At 33.7% G+C, this 11177-nt stretch overlaps 1 protein-coding gene across 1 annotated transcript; it reads left to right on the top strand.

Moving 5' to 3' along the window:
* Positions 1-232: 232 nt before the first annotated feature.
* Positions 233-5911, top strand: LOC126722913 (uncharacterized RNA-binding protein C1827.05c). The gene is made up of 10 exons (XM_050426069.1): positions 233-386; positions 499-606; positions 722-845; positions 963-1018; positions 3808-3855; positions 3959-4056; positions 5061-5130; positions 5236-5346; positions 5480-5531; positions 5670-5911. Exons 2-9 carry the CDS (start codon positions 508-510, stop codon positions 5519-5521), a joined length of 648 nt encoding a protein of 215 aa, XP_050282026.1. The 5' UTR covers positions 233-386; positions 499-507; the 3' UTR covers positions 5522-5531; positions 5670-5911.
* The last annotated feature ends 5266 nt before the right edge of the window (positions 5912-11177 follow it).

The following is an 11177-nucleotide window of genomic DNA, read 5'->3' as shown; positions in this document are numbered from 1 at the left end:
AGTTTTAATCTTTAATAAATTAAAAAAAAAAAATTAACACAAAAAGCAAAAGTCTTTTAGCCAAATTGACACTTTTGAAGTCATAAAAAATTGGGCCAAGTGTTAGTTTGCAATTTAAACCAATCAACTGGATCCGATAATGGGTCCTATAATTTGGGCCTTTTCTTCTTATTAACCCTTCAAGACCACTCCTACAGCTATACATACATTCAGCCCAAGCCCAATTTCCACACCAAAATAAAATAAAAATAGAAAACCCCAATTGATAAACATAAACCCTAATAACAACACTTTTCATTCATTCGAACAGAGAGACTATACAAAGCGCAACAAAAGTAGCTCTACCTGTCGCCGACAATCGAGAGACCCGTTTCAATCCATTCGAGGTAATCGACTTTAGTATCAATCGATAATCTCTTACTTTTTTATGCTTCGAGTCTCGATTCTAAAATATAATGAGTAATCTCTAATAAATAGTTAGTGGGTTTTGTTTTGTAGGTGAGAAAGATGGGGGTGAAGGCAAAGAAAACGATGAAGAAGAGACTGAAGAAGGCTTCACATCAGCATTCACTTTCTTTACGTAAAGATCAAGCTCCTGATTTCTTGGTATTCCCTTACTCTTTTTCTTTTTATTTTAATTTTTTTTTTCTTATCATTGTGGTTATTGTTTTTATTGACATATCAAAATTTTCAATTAAAAAAAAAAAATAAATAAACACAGCCACTAGAAGGCGGACCCGGGCGTAAAATTCCAGAGCAAAAACCAATTGAGCTAATTGAGGATAAAGCTACAGTTTTGTACCTTGGTAGAATACCCCATGGATTTTATGAGAAGGAAATGGAAGGTCTGTCTTTTTTTTTTTTTTGTCTAATTATTCTGATTATGAAAATCTAAGGTAGCCCATTTATAAATTGTTTAATTTTTTTTAATGGGGTTGTCCATTTTGCTGTTGTTATTTCAGGTTTCTTTTCTCAATTTGGTAAAATTAAGAGACTCAGAATTGCAAGGAATAAAAAGGTGAGGCTCCTAAACTTATTTATATAATGGTCCCTTTGCAATTATAAACTAGGAATCGCGGACACTTCATTTGGGGTGTTGTATCTGTGTTGTAACTGTGTCGTACCTAGTATGGGTACATGTCCGTGCTTCCTAGATTATAAACTTATACATATTATGGTTGTGTATAGATGGCTTTTTTTATGGGTAACAAACATATGAATGAGGATTTTTAACATCTCTGTATTTTAGGGTGTTTTTTATTTTATTTTATTTTATAAAAAAAGGTTTGGTTCATGACTTCATGGAGTCACATATCAATTCTTGTGGTTCATTATCTATGAAACCTCATTTGATTTTTAGGGACCAATACCAAGCTATAGATAAAGATTGCCTCAGCTTCTGTTTCCTGAAAGTAAATTGACTTCAGAAATTTAACAAGCTCAGGCATGAACCTGGCATCGCCCGTTTTTTTCGTGGCCTTCTCTGATGTCCAACACAGCCTAAACACCACCTTATCATGCCAATTCTTGAACTGGAACTGACCCATTGCGAATAATGAAAGAAGCTGATCCACAAGCCCATAATTCATCAAAATATTTACAGCACTCGAGGAGAACCATAAATTCCCAAGCACTCCCAAATGTTTTTGAAGAATAGGACCATGACCATCTAGGATCAATAATTTATAAATTTTACATGTTCATCCACGTAAGCGAGTCTTGTATGGTCGGTATTTAATCAAGTATTAGTGATTAACAAGCTGCACATTTTCACACAACATTGAAACTCTTTCATACTTTCTTTCACTTTTTCTGAAGCCCATTGTCTTGTATTTGGATGTGTTGGACGTATATAAGAATAAACTGAATGTTAGGTTCGACCTGATAATTATTAAGCTCCATTCATCTGTTGCCACTGAACCTTGTGCAATACAAAAATACATCAGATTACAAATGATGGATGCCCATTCCTCTGAAATATGTTGCATAAGCTGATCCACAAACCCATAATTCATCAAAATATTAACAGCACTCAAGGAAGAGAAACATAAATTCTGGAGCACTCTCAATGCTAGCTCCCTGGTTTTTGAAAAATAAGACCATCTAGGATCAACAATTTAGAAAGGTTCAATCTGCTTCTACATAATCGAGTGCTGTATAGGAAGTAGTTAATCACATAAAAATGATTAAAAAGCTGTAAATTTTCAGACTTTCAACATTGCAAGTCCTTGGTGAAATGATCATACTATCTCACTTTTAAAGCTCATTGCCTTGCAGTTGGATGTGTTGGGCTTATTCAAGAATAAACTGAATGTTAGTTTCGCCCTGCTAATTGTTAAACTCCATTCATCTGTAGCTACTGAACTATGTGCAATTCAAAAATACATCTGTTGACAAATGATGGAAACCCATTCCTATGAATATGTTGCATTCATTTCATACCTTTGAACTGAAGATACAGAATTTTTAAGTAATTGCTTTCTCTTCAAATTTGAGATTGTAAGATCTTGAATGCCAAAAATGATTTGTATTTATTCTGATTAATGTGGTGATGGAGTAGGCATTGCTTGTTCTATGGTTCAACGATGGAAGTATCCATTTCCCTTTCCAAGGCCTTAGCTTCCTAGCTCTCGCTTTCAATCTGACCTAGATCATAATACAGTTGTTAAGCAACTTGGCTAGGATATTTGATGTGTTTTGAACTGTCCTAGCTTTATTGGATAGATTTTAATTCTGATTGTGAATGTGGCTATAGTTTTTCTCTGTCTTGTTTGTATCAAATGGTTAATTTCCTCTTTATACAGTACCATCTCTTAAAGGTAGCGATCTAGCCCACAACATGCTTGGTCAACTTAGATCTTAAAAATGTAGAATTGTCAATTTCAGCATTTCCATATGTTACAGCTCTGATAAGCTGTTCCTAGAAATATTTCAGTTGGTAAAAGTAAATAGCTATCAATCAACTGTTTCTCGATTGTCTAGTGAGGTCTGCTTGTTTTTTCTGCTTCTTAGACACAATGATAGCACAGGTGAACCTTCCCTGGTATTTCAGTATTTGGACCAAATAACTAAGATCTTTTTGTAATAATAAGAAGGACAAAGTTTAGCTACAAAATTGGTTATAACCAACCTTACTCAATATCTTTTTATTGGAGGTAAATTTTGACAAATCTACCATTGGATTATACCTTCTTCTTATATCCTCCATGCTTGCAAAATTTCTAGAAAACTAAAGATCAATAGTTATGTCATCAATTAATTGTTTAATTGTAAGTTTTTGTAATTTAAATTATACATAAAATTTAAGCTTATAGATGATATAGTAAATGATATCCGATTAACACTAAATTTGACATGTGTATTAAGAATATAAAGAACATACAATTCAACGGTTAGATTTTCAAAATATGTTGTAATATTTATTTTATTGATTAAGGTTGTAGCTTTAGGCTACAATCAATTTTGTAGCTAAACTTTATCAAAATAAGAATGGCTTCATGATCGTAACTTGGTGGATCACTACAGTTTACTTTCTCCTGTGTGTGCCATCCTTGGGGAGGCAAGTTAACACAAGAGCCTTGTCGTTTAAGCTAAGATACCATTTGAAATGTCCTTAATTTTTCCTTGAATGCAAATACAGCTTGAATGTAATGCCTTGAACATAGGCACATTGAACATTTGTAGACTAAAATAATGGTATTTCATATGTTTTATGCAGAATTAATTTTTTGATTTAGTTGCTGATTTTATTTTACGCTTAGTTGATATTAATTTTTATTTTTTTTCCCGTGATTTTATGTTTCATAGACAGGAAAATCAAAACATTTTGGCTTCATCGAATTTGAGTCTCCTGAGGTTATAATCATTACCTTTTAACCACCACCATCAATATCATTATTATTGCACAACAAAAGTTCTGTTTAACTTGTTGGTCTTAAGATTACCTTTTCTTGTGCAGGTAGCAAAAATTGTAGCTGATTGTATGCATAATCAACTGTTGTTTGAGCACCTTTTGCAAGTCCATCTTATTCCTACCGAGCATGTTCACCCAAAATTGTAAGCAGTTAATTAGTATATACTACAGTGCTATTATCTTTTCTATATCCACCTAAATATGGAGTGAGGGTAACATCAAATGATCTTGTTTAAAGTAGTACTATACAACATTGCTTTATTTTGTTTCTTTGGTTAAGTTGTTTTGCATCTTTCTCTTCAAATTTATAGAAATAAAATTAAGCCTTGATAAGGAAAGCTACCCACATCAGTCAAGGTGTCAGAATGGAATCAATTTACTTGAAAGTGGAAAGGAGGGGAAAATATAAGTGAAGTAAAAGAAGGGATAAGAAACTTCCTCAACTTTCTTCTTATTTATGCTAGGAAAGTTGAAGGAAATTTTAATACTTCTACTAAGATGTTTGTACCCTTTGCAGAAGTGCTGTTCCTTACTTGCCCTAATAACTCTATTCTTCATAGCTGATCTATTTTGGGAAAAGAATTTTTGTGGTCTCATAATATGGTTCTCTGTATATATGCTTGTTTATATCCATGTGTCCTTTGCTATATACCCATGTAACAATCTAGGAAAGTGGAGGTTGAAGTTATGCCTTCTTTTACGTTCACATCCCCCAAGCCAATTGGAGTGCACGTATAAATCCAATAAAAACATTAAATGAAATGAGATTGATTCTTAATCTATTATTAAAGTTTTAATACAAGTACCTTTGGGTCAAATTTGTAGTTTTTTTTTATATATATTATAAAACCTGAACAAAAGAAAAAAAAATACTGTTATATTTGTTGTGAAGCACCTATCAGGAAAAAAAAGGTTTGTATTTGGTGTCATTAGTATTAACGTATTATAGTTTTGTATGTTTAATAAAATCTGAACATAAGAAGGGTCAGATTTGCTTACCTTGATACAAATATGTTCATGTTGATAATAATGGAAATTACATTTCGTCCTATGCTAGTAAACACAATTGCCTTTTGATCAATATATCTTTGATCATATTATTTTCTTTCTTTTTTATAAATATATATATATATATATATATATTTAGATGGAGAGGTTTTAATTACCGATACAAGCCAGTCAACTGGGTTCAACTTGAACGTGATCGGCAGGACAAGGTATCCAATGTGTATATGAAAGAGATAACCTCTGGAAACTATTTCTTTAAAAAAAAAAAGAAAAAAAGCTATTAAATTTTTTACTATTCCATAATGATTATTCAGGAAAAGAGTTTGAAAGAGCACAAGAAGTTTTTGGAAAAGATTAGGATGCGAGATCTTAAACGGAAAAAGAAAATAGCGGCAGCTGGCATTGATTATGAATGCCCAGAATTTGTAAGAAGCTACACCTTGTTTATGTTTATCATTTCCTGTTGCACCAGTATTTTCGCTTTGCAAATAAAAATAAATAGAATGCAATAATTAGGTATTATCCAGTGCTGATTGGTGGTTGGTTTTATTTTTGCAGGTGGGTGGCGACCAGCCTGCTGCAAAGAAGATAAAAGTTTGATGATGAATAGGTATGTTACCTTGGTATCGTATCATGTGTAGTTTCTATATGTTTTTATTTATAAAAACTACACATGATGAAATTATCAATATTATGATGAATAATATAATATGAGATGGCTGAGTTTTCTTCTCCTCTCTTATGCTAGGTTGATTTTGACTCGGAGAAGACGTGCGGAAGTGGAGTTTCTCTCTTATTGAAGAGGCACAAGCACATGGAGTTCCTAAGCCTTTGGCTCCTCGATAAATCTTAGGAAGTTAATGTTTTTGACATTTGTTCATGTAATCCTATTTTGGCTGTTGGCTAAATATATTACTTAAAAGGAGACTTGAGTGTAGGATATGTTACTGCTGAAAGAAAGAACAGGGAATTTTCTGGTCTGTTGATTTACAGGAGGCTTACTGCTACATCTCTTTCATTCTTAAGGTGTTTTTAAGGCTTCGAAACAACACCTTCAGCATTGCATTACTCCAAGAAATTGGTCTATTGTTGAGATCATAAAGATTACCTAGAAAGTACCCTCTTCTTTAAACCTTATAAAACTGTCTTGGATGTAACAGACTGAAGAGGAACTTCCTTGCTTGCCTTTTTACCAAAGCTAATAGATAATCTGTTGAATAGAACAACATAAAACGAAACATCCCAACGTTTTAAGGGAACCTTAATGTCTAATGGTACTTGTTGACAGTAGACAGTCCATAGGGTATTATTTATTGATTGCCTAAGCGCCTAAGCCAATTGAAAAGCTTGGCAAATTTTGGACTTGGCAGCAAATATGTTGTCTGGTTCTCCTCCATAATTTAAAGTTTCTCTTGTATGTTGCTCTCATTGAGTGTGGAAGCAAAATTTCTACCAGACTCGCCTGTGGTTAGGCCTTATTCTTCCCAAAAGATGATGAATCAAATACTAGGCAGTATCCTAATAAGGTTAGCTCCTACAAATAGCGATGGATGAGTAATCAGATATTTGGTAGCATCAGGCAATCCTAGTGGGGTGGCAAATCTGATCAATTATCTTAAGTACTCTTCGTGTCATTGGTAGGATTAAAAGCTTCATGACTTAATTTGTGTGAAAACAAACTCTCTAGATACATATTGCCTTCCCCGGTTAGAAAGCTAGGACTGCTACATCATGCTTTAAAGATATACTCTAGTTTACATTTTGGTAATAAGGGTTTGTTGTTGTCTAGCGAGCAAGGAGATGAACATTTTGGGATTAAGGGTTTGTTGTTGCCTGGTGAACAAGGAGATGAACATTTTGGCATGAAGGTTTGGTTGTTGTCTATTGAAGGAGATGAATATATGTGACTTACATATAGAGAGTTTTAGATATGCGGTATACATGGGAGCATACACACAAGTTTTAGAAATTTGTTGGAAGTTTTAGAAATTTGTTGGAAGTTTTGGAAATTTGTAGATCCTAATGCTTTTAATACAAGGGACAACTTATTTCAGGTGCTTATGGAACAGACGTAAAAATATAAGTTACTTTATGTAAATTGTCAAGACATCTAATATATTTATTTTCTTTTTATTCTATTTTTCTTGATACCAAGACACCTATGTATGTACCATGTGATTCTTGAGAAAGTATCTCATGAGACTGTCTCATACAAGATTTTTGTCGTGATTTTTCTTCTTGTTTTTCATTTCTATATATAAATGTAATTCTTTTGTAAAGGAACAACAAATGCAATCATCTCTCTCTCAACAACTTTGACAATGGGGTACCATTGACATGGATCTTTAGAAAATGCAATGCGTGGGACCCACATGTCATTGAGACATTGGTCTCATGAGACTGTCTCATACAATATTTTTTCATGGTTCTTTCTAGTTTTTCTTCTTGCTTTTCATTTCTACATATAAATGTAATTCTTTTGTAAAGGAACAGCAAATGCAATCATCTTTGACAATGAGAGTACCATTGCAAGGGATCTCTAGAAAATGTAATCATTAGTTTTTTTTTCCCCTGGTAAATAAAGACTTCATTAAAATATCTTAATAAGGAACAACAACAACAATTAAAATACAAATTAGAAAGATCTAAATTAAGCAATAACTGAATATCAAAAGGAGGCTCAATGAACAAAATGAAATCCTCCTGCTGCTGGCATCTTTGGTTGGCCAGTGACTCCGCACAAAGATGATATGACACAATTAGGATGCAACCATAGAGTCCAAATGGGCAGTCAAAAATACAGCTCTACAGAACATATCAAATTTATTGAACCTTTCGTTCGAAAACTGTTCACTTTTAACCTTGCTACCCAATTTATTCTAGCAGTACCTCAGAGTTTTTGAGTGTTTCTAACACGCACCGCGCAGAGGGTTAAAAGTTTTAGACCTCTCTTGGAAAACTATTCTTTTACTGGCACACTGTTGTGCAAGCAAAGCCAATAAAAAACAGTGTCTCGAGGTATAGCTTAAATTTTCCGCAACCATGCACCATGGAAATTGCCTTTGCCATTTGCAAAGCTTTTACAAGCACTCCTTGAATCAAAATTCCCATCTTGTCACATAAGCCCATCAAAATGGTGGGTCTTGCATATATCGTGTTTACACGTGCATAATAATTGGTGGGTCTTGCAATCAAAGCTCCCTTCTACTTTTGCATTTGAGGGCCAATTTTCTCCACTACAATTAATATATTTATATATATATATATATATATATTTTTTTTTTTTTCTGTTAAGCAATCTTACAAAGATCACATTGATTCTTATCATATTTTTTTTTTTCAATTTTTCTGGCCAAATAGGGTCTTAATAATAGGTGGCAGGGGTTTGTTAATGAATCATCCTTACCTTATCAACTAGTGAATGTGATCAGGAAGGATGCTCAGAACCGTACTTGGTAATAGTTTTGTCTTTCTAATGAAGCTTGTTTGGCCTTCAAAAAAATTTTCAATTTTTCTGAATAGCAATAATAGTAATAATAATGTATAGATTTTGTACATGTTATATAAGAATTGAGAATAGAGAGACTGAACATCAATAATTCTATAGACAAAAAATATCACTAAAAGTCAGGTTGTTACTGTAGAAGTGTTAAGTTGTTAATAGTAAATAAAAAAATATTGTTAATGGTAAATCTAAATAAAAACTATTAAAAATTTGTCAAATGTAAAATTTTGTGCCTATAGACGCATTCGTGCGTCAGATTCAATGTTTTGCTCAACATACTTGACAGAGTCTCTACGGAAATATAGGATGGACACTAACTCTGAGACCACTGGTGCACTTATATACAAAACGTCTAGTGCTGGACTGAGTACTAGCAGTAGTCCCTAGCTAGCTAGAGGCGTCACGTCTGCTCATGGTTCAAAAAGCTGAGCCGCATAGGTTCACAAAATTTCATGGAGAGCATGGGAATAAAAAAGCCTGTCGTGCAACAATGTAAAATCTTCATTGTACATTCGAGAAGATACTAAACAAACAAAATGGTCTTTTTTGGCAGTCCATTAATAATGTCCCTTAACTCTAGCATAGGAGAAAATGATGTTTATTTAGCTGCCACAGATGTGAGGAAGAGTTTAGTATGTCCTCCGAAGGAAAGTTACTGTTATGCCTGAAGCCAAAATGATACTACTACTGGTGATTGATGCTAAAATAAATAACCATCAAGACCCAAAAACAACTGGAAGAGCTTAAAGTGATTCAATTTTTTAGATTTTTTAAGCATGGACCTGAGCTTTACAAAAGAGTTTGAATCTTGGTTTGGTTTTGTGTTTTCTTGCCTTGGAAATGTGCCGTGTGTTTATATTTAAAAGGGTTGTTAATATGTTCGTTTAAGAGTACAAATAATTCAAGACACAAGGCAAAGGAAAGCAAGACAAGATTACACCCAGCAGGAGACCAATAAACTCTCCTCTGTTTTAAGGGTCCTTTCACAAAGCTTCTTAGGATCCCACTTCTGGGGCTTCTGTCAGACCAAACCCTTACAGTATAACCACTCCTTATAACCCAACACAAGCCTAGGCCTGTCAAGCTTTGTCAACCAAGTTCTTTGTCCTTGTCAATTGAATCATCAAGTTGTTATTGATTCTAATCTCGACCACCACTAACACAGTAACACCCCACTTAATTATCTACCATGATTGTTAAAACATTTGTGGGTCTATACTTACTAGTTTTATTATTTGTTTCATTCCACATGATGCATTTTATAAGGCTCCTCACAAGAACCCCAAAATGGAGTCCCTATTCAATCTATCAATCTTGCTGCAACACCGGTAGGAAGCACCTAATGCAAGTCTAGTTTCTGTCCAGAAACAGAAAACTATTAGTGGGCATAAGTGAATTACATCCCCATATGCGCAGTCCAAGCGCCAAACATACAAAATTGCAATTTAGGAACAAGTTATAAATATCATTTCTTTTAAACAGCTGACAAAATCTTCAGTTTACAATCCATAAAGAAAACTTAAGGCTTATCTTCAGTTTGGAACACATACAAATTTGTAATTTTGTGAACAAGTTATAAATAGTATCTCTTTTAAATAGCTGACTTAATCTTCATTTTCCAATCCATAAAGAAAACTGAAGGCTTATCTTCAGCCATTTTCATCGGTGTGGGCAGTTTTGCCTTCTGTATGCAAAGGAATTCTTTATCAAAGTTCGTCCGCATGTAATACCTACCATCTTTCAAGGTTCAGCTCTTTGCACACGACACCACTCTACTCTAATACCACACCCAAGAGTAGAAAGACCAGAATCTCTCACATTGGTCACATAGACAAAGGGAGGAAAAAACTTAATACATTAGGTTCTCCAATTAAATTCAAACACATAACTAGATTGCATTTAATTCTTCGCAGGAAAGATAATATTGATTGTTCTGTATTGATCAACTAAAACAAGTATTTGAATTTAATTGGAGAATCTAATGTACTGCAGTTTGTAACTAAGGAACTATAACTAAGTTTGGCCTGACGTAGGAATTCCCCAAATTGTCATTAGTCTCATTACAACCCTATATGCATACACACCCTTGCACAAATAGAAAATTAACAATAACTAAAAAGAAAAAGAAAACCCCCCTACAGTCTATGTATGAACAACTTCAAATTTCACATACACAAGGTCAAGAATTACATTAATATTGGAAAATACTTCAAAGTGAGTGGCATTTTAAATTTACACAACTACAGTGTCTCAAAAGAAAGTATACAACAATAATTGCCTAACCAACAAATCAAAACAGAGTAGAGCACCCAGTCATAGAAGTGTAAATTTGTGGCTCTAGACTTGTTGGTTTACTAAATTTGTTTCATTCCACAAGATGCATTTTACAAGGGTCCTTACAAGAACCCCAAAAAGAAGTTCCTATTCAATCTATCAATCTTGCTACAAACACTGGTAGGAAGCACCTAATGCAAGTCTACTTTCCATTAGGAAGCAGAAAACTTCACAAGGGTATAATTGATTTACATCCCCATATGCAGAGTCGAAGCTTGGAACACAACCAAAAAGACTATTCTAAGAGAAAAAAGGAACTCTATAATAGAAGAACAATCCATTGAACCTCAACACTGAGACCAATCAAAAAGAGTTCGCTGGCACAAATCTTTTAACTAAACCAACGATTTCTCAGTATCCTCAAAGGAGCGACGATTCTGTTCTGTCCATGTAATACATACCATCTTTCAAGTTTTA

This window comes from Quercus robur, chromosome 4 (assembly GCF_932294415.1).
Source record: "Quercus robur chromosome 4, dhQueRobu3.1, whole genome shotgun sequence".
In the NCBI taxonomy this organism is placed as follows: Eukaryota; Viridiplantae; Streptophyta; class Magnoliopsida; order Fagales; family Fagaceae; genus Quercus; species Quercus robur.
Note: the sequence above shows the minus strand (reverse complement) of the source record. Positions and strands in the feature narration are given on the sequence as shown.